Source organism: Oncorhynchus masou, unplaced genomic scaffold (assembly GCF_036934945.1).
Source record: "Oncorhynchus masou masou isolate Uvic2021 unplaced genomic scaffold, UVic_Omas_1.1 unplaced_scaffold_2393, whole genome shotgun sequence".
Taxonomy (NCBI): domain Eukaryota; kingdom Metazoa; phylum Chordata; class Actinopteri; order Salmoniformes; family Salmonidae; genus Oncorhynchus; species Oncorhynchus masou.
The window spans coordinates 47,584-64,331 of NW_027008849.1; the positions used below are offsets into that span (position 1 = coordinate 47,584).

At 42.8% G+C, this 16,748-nt stretch overlaps 1 protein-coding gene across 1 annotated transcript in view; it reads right to left on the minus strand.

Annotated features, from left to right (window-relative positions):
* Nucleotides 1-13,622, minus strand: part of LOC135533476 (NACHT, LRR and PYD domains-containing protein 12-like) — a 30,724-nt gene extending 17,102 nt beyond the window's left edge. The window contains exons 1-9 of the mRNA XM_064960777.1: nt 13,415-13,622; nt 10,571-10,687; nt 9,056-9,172; nt 8,698-8,782; nt 8,340-8,568; nt 6,192-7,959; nt 5,732-5,905; nt 2,981-3,154; nt 987-1,160 (exon numbers count right to left, since the gene is read on the minus strand). Coding sequence (XP_064816849.1) covers nt 987-1,160; nt 2,981-3,154; nt 5,732-5,905; nt 6,192-7,959; nt 8,340-8,568; nt 8,698-8,782; nt 9,056-9,172; nt 10,571-10,687; nt 13,415-13,452 — 2,876 coding nt within the window. The 5' untranslated portion in view covers nt 13,453-13,622. The remainder of the gene's footprint in view (nt 1-986; nt 1,161-2,980; nt 3,155-5,731; nt 5,906-6,191; nt 7,960-8,339; nt 8,569-8,697; nt 8,783-9,055; nt 9,173-10,570; nt 10,688-13,414) is intronic.
* Between the last annotated feature and the right edge of the window lie 3,126 nt (nt 13,623-16,748).

The following is a 16,748-nucleotide window of genomic DNA, read 5'->3' on the forward strand; positions in this document are numbered from 1 at the left end:
GTATATATCCCTGGTGTATTTATCCCTGTGTTCCCTGGTGTATATATCCCTGTGTTTCCCTGGTGTATATATCCCTGGTGTATATATCCCTGGTGTATATATCCCTGGTGTATATATCCCTGGTGTATATATCCCTGGTGTATATATCCCTGGTGTATATATCCCCGTGTTCCCCTGGTGTATATATCCCTGGTGTATTTATCCCTGGTGTATATATCCCTGGTGTATATATCCCTGGTGTATATATCCCTGGTGTATATATCCCTGTGTTTCCCTGGTGTATATATCCCTGTGTTTCCCTGGTGTATATATCCCTGTGTTTCCCTGGTGTATATATCCCTGTGTTTCCCTGGTGTATATATCCCTGGTGTATATATCCCTGTGTTCCCCTGGTGTATATATCCCTGTGTTTCCCTGGTGTATATATCCCTGTGTTCCCCTGGTGTATATATCCCTGTGTTTCCCTGGTGTATATATCCCTGTGTTTCCCTGGTGTATATATCCCTGGTGTATATATCCCTGTGTTCCCCTGGTGTATATATCCCTGTGTTTCCCTGGTGTATATATCCCTGGTGTATATATCCCTGGTGTATATATCCCTGTGTTCCCCTGGTGTATATATCCCTGTGTTTCCCTGGTGTATATATCCCTGTGTTTCCCTGGTGTATATATCCCTGTGTTTCCCTGGTGTATATATCCCTGTGTTTCCCTGGTGTATATATCCCTGTGTTTCCCTGGTGTATATATCCCTGTGTTTCCCTGGTGTATATATCCCTGTGTTTCCCTGGTGTATATATCCCTGGTGTATATATCCCTGTGTTTCCCTGGTGTATATATCCCTGGTGTATATATCTAAAACACAACCAAATGTAAAACTGTAAGCTTCACTGTCCATAACACATATGGTGTGGACTATGTGTGTCTGGTAAACACATGTGGATCTGGTGAACAGTTATCACTTGTTGACCAACTACAGGAATACTGACCTCAGAGTCTCCAGTTTACAGTGGGGATTCCCCAGTCCAGCAGAGAGCAGCTTCACTCCTGAATCCTTCAGGTCATTGTTACTCAGGTCCAGCTCTCTCAGGTGTGAGGGGTTTGACCTCAGAGCTGAGACCAGAGAAGCACAGTCTTCCTCTGTAACTAGACAGCCTGACAGCCTGCAAAGAGTCAAATCATATTAAAATCACACTGATATTCTTTGGTGGTGAAAATAGTGGCAGTATATTTTTTCAACATATTCAGATATATCAGTGTCCTGAAACCTGCCATATCTATTCATAAATGAATGTATCATTATTATAAATGATCAAAGTATTGCCTGCAGATGTCACGCCCTGACCTTAGTTAACGTTGTTTTCTTTATTATTTTAGTTAGGTCAGGGTGTGACGAGGGCTTGTTTAGTTTTTGTACATCTATGGGTTTGTCTTGTCTAGGTGTTTATATGTCTATGGTTGCCTGGATTGGTTCTCAATCAGAGGCAGCTGTTTATCGTTGTCTCTGATTGGGAACCATATTTCTTGGTTTGTTTGTGGGTTGTTATTCTATGTTTAGTTGCCTGTTCTGCCATATCATTTGTGATAGAAACATTCTTAGGTGGTGAAAATCGTGGCAGTATATGTTTTTTACATTTTCAAATATAAAAAATATTCAGATATATCTGTGTCCTGAAACCTGCCATATCTATTTATAAATGAATGTTTAATTATTAGAAATAACAAATGATAAAAGTATAGCCTGCAGATAGAAAAATGTATCGTACAAATATTTGAGTAGACTGACCAGACCAGTTTAAAAAGCAGTATCAGTCAGAAGACAGACAGTGAGGTATCAGATTTAGATTGTATTGAGTATACAGTCCACAACATATCTATTTAGACAGTGAGGTATCAGATTTAGATTGTATTGAGTAAACAGTCCACACCATATCTATTTAGACAGTGAGGTATCAGATTTAGATTGTATTGAGTAAACAGTCCACACCATATCTATTTAGACAGTGAAGCTAACATTTTAAATGTGTCTCTATACTCCAACATTTTGGATTTCAGATCAAATGTTTCATATAAGGTGACAGTATATAATGTCACCTTTTATTTGAGGATTTTTTAATACATATCTGTTTCAACGTTTAGAAAGATTAAAGCATTTTATGTATCTCGTCCCCCCATTTGAAGAAGTCATAAGTATTCTGACACTTAAAGTGTATTAAATTAGTCAAAAGTATATCTGGTCCCATATTCCTCGAACACAATGACGACATCAAGCCTGTGACGCCTTGACTGAGAAAGATCATGAATGAATCATGAATAATAATGAGTGAGAAAGTTACAGAGGCTACAACAAAACATGCTAACCTCTCACCACATTACCAATAACAGAGGCTACAACAAAACATGCTAACCTCTCAGCATTACCAATAACAGAGGCTACAACAAAACATGCTAACCTCTCACCATTACCAATAACAGAGGCTACAACAAAACATGCTAACCTCTCACCATTACCAATAACAGAGGCTACAACTAAACATGCTAACCTCTCACCATTACCAATAACGGAGACTACAACAAAACATGCTAACCTCTCACCATTACCAATAACAGAGGCTACAACAAAACATGCTAACCTCTCACCATTACCAATAACAGAGGCTACAACAAAAAATGCTAACCTCTCACCATTACCAATAACAGAGGCTACAACAACACATGCTAACCTCTCACCATTACCAATAACAGAGGCTACAACAAAACATACTTACTTCTCACCTTTAACCTCAAATAAAAGGTGACATTATGTACTGTCTCCTAATATGACACATAATATCTCAAATCCAAAATGCTGGAGCATTGCACCACATTTAAAACTGTAAGCTTCACTGTCCAAACACATATGGTGTGGACTATGTGTGTCTGGTAAACACATGTGGATCTGGTGAACAGTTATCACTTGTTGACCAACTACAGGAATACTGACCTCAGAGTCTCCAGTTTACAGTGTGGATCCTCCAGTCCAGCAGAGAGCAGTCTGACTCCTGAGTCTCCTGGGTGATTGTAGCTCAGGTCCAGCTCTCTCAGGTGTGAGGGGTTTGACTCCAGAGCTGAGACCAGAGAAGCACAGCCTTCCTCTGTGACTCCACAGCCTGACAGCCTGCAAAGAGTCAAATCATTTTAAAATCACACTGATATTCTTTGATGGTGAAAAAAGTGGCAGTATATTTTGTCAACATATGGAACCTTCCATATCTATTCGTAAATGAATGTATCATCATTAAAAATGACAAATGATCAAAGTATTGCCTGCAGATAGAAACATGTATAGTACAAACATTACAGTAGACTGACCAGAACAGTTTGAAAAGCAGTATTAGTCAGAAGACAGACAGTGAGGAATCAGATTTAGATTGTATTGAGTATACAGTCCACACCATATCTATTTAGACAGTGAGGAATCAGATTTAGATTGTATTGAGTATACAGTCCACACCATATCTATTTAGACAGTGAGGAATCAGATTTAGATTGTATTGAGTATACAGTCCACACCATATCTATTTAGACAGTGAGGTATCAGATTTAGATTGTATTGAGTATACAGTCCACACCATATCTATTTCGACAGTGAGGTATCAGATTTAGATTGCATTGAATATACAGTCCACACCATATCTATTTAGACAGTGAGGTATCAGATTTAGATTGTATTGAGTATACTGTCCACACCATATCTATTGACAGTGAAGCTAACATTTTAAATATGGTTCGAAACTCCAACATTTTGGATTTGAGATCAAATGTTTCATATGAGGTGACAATATATAATGTCACCTTTAATTTGAGGGTATTTAAATACATATCTGTTTCGCAATTAAAAATTAACACACTATGTTTCTAGTCTCCCCATTTGAAGAAGACATAAGTAATCTGACAAATTTACTTATTGTGTATTAAAGTAGTCTAACGTTTAGTATTTAGTCGTTTTTTTGGGTTGTGTTTTGAGCAATAATAAAATGGTGGATGATGAGTGGGGTAATTTTCTGTCTAAGAGAGTAGATAACATGTTTCTAAACAATAATGAATTAATCCGGATGATGCCTTGATTAAGAAAAATCATGACTGAATCATGAATAATGATGAGTGAGAAAGTTACAGAGGCTACAACAAAAGATGCTAACCTCTCACCATTACCAATAACAGAGGCTACAGCAAAACATGTCAACCTCTCACCATTACCAATAACAGAGACTACAACAAAACATGCTAACCTCTCACCATTACCAATAACAGAGGCTACAACAAAACATGCTAACCTCTCACCATTACCAATAACAGAGGCTACAACAAAACATGCTAACCTCTCACCATTACCAATAACAGAGGCTACAACAAAACATACTAACCTCTCACCATTACCAATAACAGAGGCTACAACAAAACATGCTAACCTCTCACCATTACCAATAACAGAGGCTACAACAAAACATGCTAACCTCTCACCATTACCAATAACAGAGGCTACAACAAAACATGCTAACCTCTCACCATTACCAATAACAGAGGCTACAACAAAACATACTAACCTCTCACCCTAACCAATAACAGAGGGTACAACAAAACATGCTAACCTCTCACCATTACCAATAACAGAGACTACAACAAAACATGCTAACCTCTCACCATTACCAATAACAGAGGCTACAACAAAACATGCTAACCTCTCACCATTACCAATAACAGAGGCTACAACTAAACATGTCAACCTCTCACCATTACCAATAACAGAGACTACAACAAAAGTCAGACTGGCTAGATGGGTTATCTACACAGGGAGGCCTTGGCCTGGTCATAAATGATCGAAACTGGTGGAGGAACTATACGGCTATTGTTCCGGAGTGGAGGAGGGACAGTTTGAAACCTATGACATCATTTTCAGTTTATAACCTGTTGTAAATTGTATCATGGTCAGTACTCTGGAGAATGAACGCTAGTGCAGTTTATAACCTGTTGTAAATTGTATCATGGTCAGTACTCTGGAGAATGAACGCTAGTGCAGTTTATAACCTGTTGTAAATTGTATCATGGTCAGTACTCTGGAGAATAAACACTAGTGCAGTTTATAACCTGTTGTAAATTGTATCATGGTCAGTACTCTGGAGAATGAACGCTAGTGCAGTTTATAACCTGTTGTAAATTGTATCATGGTCAGTACTCTCGAGAATGAACGCAAGTGCAGTTTATAACCTGTTGTAAATTGTATCATGGTCAGTACTCTGGAGAATAAACACTAGTGCAGTTTATAACCTGTTGTAAATTGTATCACGTTCAGTACTCTGGAGAATAAACGCTAGTGCAGTTTATAACCTGTTGTAAATTGTATCATGGTCAGTACTCTCGAGAATAAACACTAGTGCAGTTTATAACCTGTTGTAAATTGTATCACGTTCAGTACTCTGGAGAATAAACGCTAGTGCAGTTTATAACCTGTTGTAAATGAGAACTTGTTCTCAACTAGCCTTCCTGGTTAAATAAAGGTGAAATAAAAAATACAACAAATTAAAACAAATATGAAACATGCTATCTCAAATCCAAAAGGCTGGAGCATAGCACCACATTTTAAACTGTAAGCTTCACTGTCCAAACACATATGGTGTGGACGATGTGTGTCTGGTAAACACATGTGGATCTGGTGAACAGTTATCACTTGTTGACCAACTACAGGAATACTGACCTCAGAGTCTCCAGTTTACAGTGGGGATTCCCCAGTCCAGCAGAGAGCAGCTTCACTCCTGAATCCTTCAGGTCATTGTTACTCAGATCCAGCTCTCTCAGGTGTGAGGGGTTTGACCTCAGAGCTGAGACCAGAGAAGCACAGCCTTCCTCTGTGACTCCACAGTCTGACAGCCTGACAAAGAGATCATCATGACTTCACAAACACACTGTTAATTTAACACCAGTAGTGTAGAAGGACAATGGGAGATGCATTTGGTTTATTCTCTCAAACAACATATAGATTCATCCTCTGTCTTCTAGAATTGTATGGTCATATTGTTATACCAATATGAAAATCAATGCATTTATTCAATATCTTTTTCAATATAGTATTATACACATATTATAATCCATATTTTTCTCTAAACTGAATATTTCTTCCTGATGATGAGTTCTTAAATCTAATTTTATTTACTCACAGAGCAGCTCTGGAGGCTTTGACCACTGGCAGCAGCCTCAGAAGACCTTCCTCTGATCTGGAGTATTTCTTCAGGTCAAACACATCCAGCTCCTTTTCTGAAGTCAGCAACACAAAGACCAGAGCTGACCACTGTGCAGGTGACAGGTTGGGTTTTGAGAGACTTCCTGATCTCAGGTAGCTTTGGATCTCCTCCACTAGAGAATGGTCATTCAGTTCATTCAGACAGTGGAACAGATTGATGCTCCTCTCTGGAGAGGGATTCTCCCTGATCTTCTCCTTGATGTAGTTGACTGTTTCTTCATGGCTCTGTGAGCTGCTTCTTGTCTTTGTCAGTAGACCTCGTAAGTGCTTCTGATTGGACTCCAGTGAGAGGCCCAGAAGGAAGCGGAGGAAAAGGTCCAGGTTTCCCGTCTCACTTTGTAAGGCTTTATCCACAGCACTCTTGTAGAAAGCAACTTCAGGCTCGTCTTTTGTTTGCAGTTTGTCCATTAGATTCTCCTTGTTGTTGATGAATGAGAGGAACACATATACAGCAGCCAGAAACTCCTGAATGCTCAGATGTACAAAGCAGTACACCGTGTCCTGGTACAGCACACATTCCTCTTTAAAGAGCTGTGTGCACAATCCTGAGTACACTGAGGCTTCATTAACATCAATGCCAGCCTCTTTCAGGTCTTCTTCATAGAAAATCAGATTGCCCTTCACAAGCTGTTGAAAAGCCAGTTTTCCCAGTGACAGAATGCTCTCTTTATTCCAGTGTGGACCTGTCTCTTCTTTCCCAAGATACTTTTCATTCTTCTGTTTGGTATGAAACTCCACAAGGTGTGTGTACATCTCAGTCAGAGTCTTGGGCATCTCTTCTCTCTTGTCTGTACTCAACATGTGTTCAAGGACTGTTGCAGAAATCCAACAGAAGACTGGAATGTGGCACATGATGTGGAGGCTCCTTGATGTCTTAATGTGTGAGATGATTCTGCTGGCCAGGTCCTCATCACTGAATCTCTTCCTGAAGTACTCCTCCTTCTGTGGGTCATTGAACCCTCGTACCTCTGTCACCTGGTCAACACACACTGAAGGGATCTTATTGGCTGCTGCAGGTCGGGTAGTTATCCATAGGAGAGCAGAGGGAAGCAGATTTCCCTTGATGAGATTTGTCAGCAGAACATCCACTGAGGTTGACTCTGTGACGTTCCAACAGATCTTGTTCTTCTGGAAGTCTAGGGGCAGTCGGCACTCATCCAGACCATCAAAGATGAACAGAACTTTGTACTTGTCGTAGTTGGAGATTCTTGATTGTTTGGTTTCCATTGAGAAGTGATTGAGAAGTTCAATGAAAGTGAGATTTTCACCTTTCATCAAATTCAGCTCCCGGAAAGGGAATGAAAATACAAATTGGACATCCTGATTTGCTTTTCCTTCAGCCCAGTCCAGAATGAACTTCTGCACAGAGACTGTTTTTCCAATGCCAGCGACTCCCTTTGTCAGCACAGTTCTGATAGGTTTGTCTTGTCCAGTTAAGGGTTTGAAGATGTTGTTACATTTGATTGCAGTCTCTGGTCTTGCTTGTTTCCTGGTTGTTGTCTCAATCTGTCTCAGCTCATGTTCATTATTGACCTCTCCTGTTCCACCCTCTGTGATGTAGAGCTCTGTGTAGATCTTATTGAGAAGTGTTGGGTTTCCTTGTTTAGCGATCCCCTCAAATACACATTGAAACTTCTTCTTTAGATTAGATTTGAGTTCACGTTGGCAAATCACAGCAAGCTCATCTGAATGAAGAAATAACACAGAGGATATTAATATTACATCTGAGTTAATGCCTACAGTATTGTAGGACTTTTATGAAGTTTAAATTATAATAATTTATTCCCTAAACTGACTGTATAAATGTGTAAATGTTTTCATAATGCATTACAGACTGGTGTGACTGATTATATAATTATTGGTATTATTGATGGTATTATTAATGTTCTCTCTTTCTCTAAATTAATCAGCACAACACATCCCTGCTGCTACTTGATGAGGTCACTAGGTGTTGTTTTAAGGCTGCTACAATATCATTGAGTTACACAGCTACTTTAGGTGTACTTTAGCTACAGCTTTTAAAATGTTATAAAACAGCATTCAACATGAGGCAGACAGATCTTACATTTCTCCAGTGTGTCAGCAAGCTCCTTCTGGTTCATTCTCCTCAGGATGTGCAGTGTGATCTTCAGAGCCCCCTCTCTGGCACTGCTCTCCTGCTGCTCATCTTCAGCATCCACCACTTCCTTATCCTGCTTCTGACTCTCAAAGCCTTCTGGGAGTTCTGGACTAAGAATCCTCTTGAACATCCTCAGCTCGTTCTTCATAAATGTCATCATTTTCTCTTCAAGCAACTGAAATAAACAAAGTAAATAAGTTAAGCAAGAGACTAAATGCTTTCTCAGTAACACATTAATGAATGATTGACAGATCAACTGTACTTGAGGTAAACAAAAACAAATGGACACAACAGGACCACATACACTGAATATGGAGGCCAGGTCTGTTTGATGACTCTGGGAAGACTGACCACTGAGAATCTCTGACTCTGATCTCTCCTGTTGGTTTCTGTGGACAAAACATGAGATTACATCTCCTCATCCAGGGAGTGCACACACACACACACACACACACACACACACACACACACACACACACACATACACACACACACAGTGAGGGAATTTTGTGTTTAATATTGTTTTAGGACTATGAAAATGGACAAAATTTTTAGCCTATGGATTATGAAAACAACAACAATAAATGGGAAAATGGGAGAGGAGAAATGACTAGAGACAGTGTTGTTTAACTCACTGACCAGGACCCATGAGTTCTTCTTACCTTTGTTCAGTAGAAAAGTCTCCCTCTCTAAACATTATAGGTAGACGCATAGACCGATCACTCTTCATGGACACACAGCTGGGAACAGGGGAGGCTGGTCTCTCCTGCTGGATTGGTCTTCAACACAACAGAGACAAACATTACATCTCTCATCTACTCTGAGCTCAGATGGGGAAACATAAGAAGAGTTTAATTCCAAAACACTACATATATATCACTTTTCAGAAATGTTAGTAAATTAGCTTTTATTGTTTAAAGCATTTCTGAAAGAGATTGGTGTGTTTTTTCACTATCTAATCATGGTATGGGATTGATATGTACAGATATGTATTTGTTTAAAATCACTTGATGTCTTCATTTCAGAGAGACAAATAATCATGTTTTTTTTTCCGCAAAATGCTGTATATTTGCCTCACTCTCAAATGTTACCGACCGGAATAATGAGGCTATAAGGAGTACCAGTACTGAGTCAATGTGCAGGGTACCAGGTAGTTGAGGTAATAATGAGACTATAAGGAGTACCGGTACTGAGTCAATGTGCAGGGTACCAGGTAGTTGAGGTAATAATGAGACTATAAGGAGTACCAGTACTGAGTCAATGTGCAGGGTACCAGGTAGTTGAGGTAATAATGAGACTATAAGGAGTACCGGTACTGAGTCAATGTGCAGGGTACCTGGTAGTTGAGGTAATAATGAGACTATAAGGAGAACCAGTACTGAGTCAATGTGCAGGGTACCAGGTAGTTGAGGCAATAATGAGACTATAAGAAGTACCAGTACTGAGTCAATGTGCAGGGTACCAGGCAGTTGAGGTAATAATGAGACTATAAGGAGAACCAGTACTGAGTCAATGTGCAGGCTACCAGGTAGTTGAGGCAATAATGAGACTATAAGGTTAACCAGTACTGAGTCAAAGTGCAGGGGACCAGGTAGTTGAGGTAATAATGAGACTATAAGGTTAACCAGTACTGAGTCAAAGTGCAGGGGACCAGGTAGTTGAGGTAATAATGAGACTATAAGGTTAACCAGTACTGAGTCAAAGTGCAGGGCACCAGGTAGTTGAGGTAATAATGAGACTATAAGGAGTACCAGTACTGAGTCAATGTGCAGGGTACCAGGTAGTTGAGGTAATAATGAGACTATAAGGAGAACCAGTACTGAGTCAATGTGCAGGGTACCAGGTAGTTGAGGTAATATGTACATGTAGGTAAAGGTAAAAGTGACTAGAAAATCAGGATAGAGATTACAACTCCTCATCCAGGGTGCACACACACACACACACACACACACACACACACACACACACACACACACACACACACACACACACACACACACACACACACAGAGGAAACATTGTGTCTGTTTGAGATTGTTTTAGGACTATGAAAATGGACAAAATTATTAGCCTATGGATTATGAAAACAACACAAATAAATGGGAAGGTGGGAGAGGAGAAATGACTAGAGACAGTGTTGTTTAACTCACTGACCAGGACCCATGAGTTCTTCTTACCTTTGTTCAGTAGAAAAGTCTCCCTCTCTAAAGGATATAGGACGATCCATAGACCGGTCACTCTTCATGGACACACAGCTGGGAACAGGGGAGGCTGGTCTCTCCTGCTGGATTGGTCTTCAACACAACAGAGACAAACATTACATCTCATCTACTCTGAGCTCAGATGGGGAAACATAAGAAGAGTTTCACCTTCCAGACGTTAGTTAATGGCGCAATGATAAGACCAAGAGGAGATGAACACAAATGAACTGACTTCCAGACGTTAGTTAATGGCGCGAGCAGTGTGTCATTTTTAATAACGACATTAATTTAGCATCGCGAGCGTTGTAGTCAGTCTGTCAGCCCCGCTAAAAGGCCGGTGTCGTTACTCTGCCTTCTCCGGGGGATGTTGAGGTAAATTTACTAACCGGGAGGGTTGAATGATGTAATTAATTGGAGGGCTGGAAGACGCATTCTCGAGGTTGTTTACTCACAATATCAGATATTAAGGTGATTTTTATAATGAATGTATACTGAGGTTGAGGTTCTGACTAGTGATTATTTACCCGGCGTTCAATACCTGCTATTGAGGCGCCCTGAAAATAATATTCAAAAGTTCGGTCCTTGGACACAGACGGGTTAAACACTAAAGTTACCGTCCATCTAGTGAAGAGAGGAGAACCGGACAGAGGTAGACAGCATCCGTCAACGAGAGAGGGAGAAGCCTCACCGGGATTTAACAGGTGGAAGAAACAACCGGGGAGCTCCATCGGTCCACAAGTAATGCAGACAGCCGGTGATGATGTAGTGGTAGCTATGGTAACTAGGATGCTGCTGGTAGAGTAGCTAGCTAGCTTACCGAGCTGTACCGGCTAGCTAGGATAACTAGGATGCTGCTGGTAGAGTAGCTAGCTAGATTACCGAGCTGTACCGACTAGCTAGGATAACTAGGATGCTGCTGGTAAAGTAGCTAGCTAGATTACCGAGCTGTACCGACTAGCTAGGATAACTAGGATGCTGCTGGTAGAGTAGCTAGCTAGCTTACCGAGATGTACCGACTAGCTAGGATAACTAGGATGCTGCTGGTAGAGTAGCTAGCTAGCTTACCGAGCTGTACCGACTAGCTAGGATAACTAGGATGCTGCTGGTAGAGTAGCTAGCTAGCTTACCGAGCTGTACCGACTAGCTAGGATAACTAGGATGCTGCTGATAGAGTAGCTCGCTAGATTACCGAGCTGTACCGACTAGCTAGGATAACTAGGATGCTGCTGGTGGAATAGCTAGCTAGTTTACCGAGCTGTACCGACTAGCTAGGATAACTAGGATGCTGCTGGTAGAGTAGCTAGCTAGTTTACCGAGCTGTACCGACTAGCTTGGTTAGTTAGCAGGTCGTTCGTCTGTCCCTCGTCTCGATGATGAATCCGGTGAAACACAAAATGAAACAAGGATAGAGAGTGAAAGGGATCTGGCTACACTCACACTGTCCCTGACCGTAAAGAAAAAAGCAAATTGAACAGTAAACTTCGGTGTCTCAACACTAACAAACTCCGTCGTTATTCCCCAAGATCACCTCAGTCCGGACAGTTCTGTACATGGGGGACAGTTCTGGACAGTCCAGAACCAGACTCTGCGCGTTACCGGCTTGGTGCCACACCGAACGTGGACGCGGACAGTTCTGTACGGGGACGCGGACAGTTCTGTAAGGGGAGTCAGTGGTTCCTGTGCCACATGTAATTGCATTGCAGTAGTTAAAAATAATGTTTTTATATTTCTATGTGATCAACCCATAAATAATATAGACCTACATGCAACAGTATGTCTTGTGCTTTTGGCAATGAGTTATGTATAATAATTATGTATAACTGCATAGCATTTTGTCTTCATTTTGGCAGATTAACTCGTGCTTATTTTTGAAGATTAACTCAGGTTGGAGTTGGAGCTGTGACCGAAAGGTGGCTGGTTCGAATCCCGGGCCGGGTGCTGGAAAAAACAGGTGGAATTGATCTGACCACTGGAGGGCTGCTGGGTTCACATCCTCAAAACATTAACCTTTTGTTGATCAGAACTCTAGAGGTTCTTCTTCACTGAACCCCAATATATATATAACTTTTATTGATTTCATATTTTAAGGAAGTGATAGAAGCCCTTTTGGCTCTATAAGGAACCTTGTTTTCTAAACACGTTTTTCTTTTGATGATTTAATTATCTACATCATGTTATTTGAAAGTGTATAATAATAAACACGTTTACATCATGTTATTTCAAGTTGTCCGTTTGGAGCGCAACATCACATTGTTAAATAATAGTCCTAAATTGGGCATGGCTATAAATTGGGCATTTGAAGGCATCTAGGGTGTAATATGAGTTTGATGAAAATGAACATTGTTGCAACGTTGTAGGCAACATTATTGGCAAGGGACTTGATGCCTACTATGCCAAAGATATTTAGAGTTGTTAAACGGGTGTGAAGAGTTGTACATTGCAACGAGTACAGTCAGGGTGCCGTGGAACCCCTGCAGTACCTCCACAGACCCCGGATTGAGAACCCCTGCAGTACCTCCACAGACCCCGGATTGAGAACCCCTGCAGTACCTCCACAGACCCCGGATTGAGAACCCCTGCAGTACCTCCACAGACCCTGGATTGAGAACCCCTGATTTAGCAGATGCTCTTATCCAGAGTGATTTACAGTAAGTGCATTCATCTTAAGATATCAAGGTGAGACAACCACATATCACAGTCAAATATACAGGATACCAACATTCCATTCCTGATAAACAATGGATATATCGTGTTTCATCTTAAGATAGCTATTTATTTATTTAATGAACTCGATAAATTCTTTATAAATGGTCATCTTACCTCTTAGCTTTGGTGTCATGTCCCCCAGAGAGATGCATTTTAGAGGCAGGGCCCCTTCCTCTCTCTCCCCAGAGAGACTCATTTTAGAGGCAGGGCCCCCTTCCTCTCTCTCCCCAGAGAGACTCATTTTAGAGGCAGGGCCCCCTTCCTCTCTCTCCCCAGAGAGACTCATTTTAGAGGCAGGGCCCCCTCCTCTCTCTTCCCAGAGAGACTCATTTTAGTGCACTGACCCCTAAACAGAGATACAACATTTTAGTTGTGGTTAATATGGTGACAACTAATTACTGAATGTCAATTGTTCACATTTATCCATTATCTCTTTTGAGAAATAAAACATTTACTAACAGAGCTGTCCCAGGTGAAATGGACTGTTACATCTGAGTGTTTTACTGTCATTCACTATACTAAAATAACACCAGACATTGAATGTCTCTACACACTTTACAATAATCCCTGGGAAGATTCTTACCTTGTAGCCTGAATTCACAACCAGAACATGTCAAGTCATTGAGATATTTTCCGTTGTGCTGAGAGAGCACCTTCCTGATGACAAGTGTCTCTGTATCTATGTTCTAGGTTCAGTTGATCTTTGGATGCAATAATATCTGGTCAAAGTCTAGTGACACAACACCATATTATATCACAACCATAACAGTAGCTTAACCTTTGGCTAGTAAAGGCCATGGTATATTATAACATGTAGAATCATTATGATGATCCAGGTTCATACTATAACATGTGGAATCATTATGATGATTGTCACGCCCTGGTCGTAATATATTGTGTTTGTCTTCATTTATTTGGTCAGGCCAGGGTGTGACATGGGTTTATTGTGGTGTGTTTTGTCTTGGGGTTTTGTGGGGTGTTGGGTGTGTGGCTTAGTGGGGTTATCTAGCAAAGTCTATGGCTGTCTGGAGTGGTTCTCAATCAGAGGCAGGTGTTTATCGTTGTCTCTGATTGGGAACCATATTTAGGCAGCCATATTCTTTGAGTATTTCGTGGGTGATTGTTCCTGTCTCTGTGTTTGTTGTCACCAGATAAGCTGTATAGGTTGTCACGTTCCGTTTGTTGTTTTTTGTATTGTTATTTTTCTTCGTAATTAAACGTCTCAAAAATACCACGCTGCATTTTGGTCCGATTCTCCTTCACCAGACGAAAGCCGTTACAGAATCACCCACCACAATGGGACCAAGCGGCGTGGTAACAGGCAACAGCAACAGCAAGAGCAACAAAGAGAGGAATGGACATGGGAGGACAAATTGTTCGGAGAAGGACCCTGGGATCAGCCAGGAGAATATCACCACCCCAAAGAAGAACTGGAGGCGGAGAAAGCTGAGAGGCGCTGGTATGAGGAGGCAGCACGGCGACGGGGATGGAAGCCTGAGAGTCAGCCACAAAAATGTCTTGGGGGGGTGGCTCACAGGGAGTATGGCGATGCTAGGTAAGAGACCTACGCCAACTTCCTGTGGTTACCGGGGGGCTAGAGAGAACGGGCAGGCACCGTGTTATGCTGTGGTGCGCACGGTGTCTCCAGTGCGGGTGCATAGCCCGGTGCGGTATATTCCAGCTCCGCGTATCGGCCGGGCTAGATTGAGCGTCGAGCCAAATGCCATGAAGCCGGCTCTACGCATCTGGTCCCCAGTGCGTCTCCTTGGGCCGGCTTACATGGCACCAGCCTTGCGCACGGTGTCCCCGGTTCGCCTACATAGCCCAGTGCGGGCTATTCCACCTCGCCGCACTGGCAGAGCGACCGGGAGTATTCAACCAGGTAAGGTTGGGCAGGCTCGGTGCTCAAGAGCTCCAGTGCGCCTGCACGGTCCGGTCTATCCAGTACCACCTCCACACACCAGCCCTCCGGTGGCAGCTCCCCGCACCAGGCTTCCTGTGCATGTCCTCGGCCCAGTACCACCAGTGCCAGCACCATGCAACAGGCCTACTCTGCGCGCCTTCCTCCTCTCCTGTGCTGCCGGAGTCTCCCGCCTGTTCAGCGCTGCCAGAGCCTTCCTCCTCTACAGCGCTGCTGGAGTCTCCTGCCTGTTCAGCGCAGCCAGAGCTGCCAGCCTGCATGGAGCAGCCAGAGCCGCCAGTCAGCATGGAGCAGCCAGAGCCGCCAGTCAGCATGGAGCAGCCAGATCCGTCAGTCTGCCAGGATCCGCCAGTCAGCCAGAGTCTTCCAGATCTGCCAGTCAGCCAGACTCTTCCAGATCTGCCAGTCAGCCAGACTCTTCCAGATCTGCCAGTCAGCCAGACTCTTCCAGATCTGCCAGTCAGCCAGACTCTTCCAGATCCGCCAGTCAGCCAGACTCTTCCAGATCCGCCAGACTCTTCCAGATCTGCCAGTCAGCCAGGATCTGCCAGAACCGCCAGCCAGCCAGGATCTGCCGGATCCAACTACCTGCCTGAGCTTCCTCTCAGTGCTGAGCTTCCACTCAGTGCTGAGCTTCCACTCAGTGCCGGGCTTCCTCTCAGTGCCGAGCTTCCTCTCAGTGCCGAGCTTCCTCTCAGTGCCGAGCTTCCTCTCAGTCCCGAGCTGCCCCTCAGTCCCGAGCTGCCCCTCAGTCCCGAGCTGCCCCTCAGTCCCGAGCTGCCCCTCAGTCCCGAGCTGCCCCTCAGTCCCGAGCTGCCCCTCAGTCCCGAGCTGCCCCTCAGTTCAGTGGGGTTCTGGGTGAGGACTACTAGGCCATGGTCGGCGGCGAGGGTGGACTATCATAGGACGCGAGGAGGAGGGATTAAGGCATTAATAGAGTGGGGTCCACGTCCCGCGCCAGAGCCGCCACCATGGACAGACGCCCACCCGGACCCTCCCCTATTGTTTTGATGTGTGTCCGGGAGTCCGCACCTTAGGGGGGGGTTCTGTCACGCCCTGGTCATAATATATTATGTTTGTCTTCATTTATTTGGTCAGGCCAGGGTGTGACATGGGTTTATTGTGGTGTGTTTTGTCTTGGGGTTTTGTGGGTGTTGGGTGTGTGGCTTAGTGGGGTTATCTAGCAAAGTCTATGGCTGTCTGGAGTGGTTCTCAATCAGAGGCAGGTGTTTATCGTTGTCTCTGATTGGGAACCATATTTAGGCAGCTATATTCTTTGAGTATTTCACGGGTGATTGTTCCTGTCTCTGTGTTTGTTGTCACTAGATAGGCTGTATAGGTTTTCACGTTCCGTTTGTTGTTTTTTGTATTGTTTGTTTTCTTCGTAATTAAACATGTCTCAAAAATACCACGCTGCATTTTGGTCCGATTCTCCTTCACCAGACGAAAGCCGTTACAATGATCCAGGTTCATACTATAAATGTAGAATCTTTATGATGATCCAGGTTCATACTATAACATGTAGAA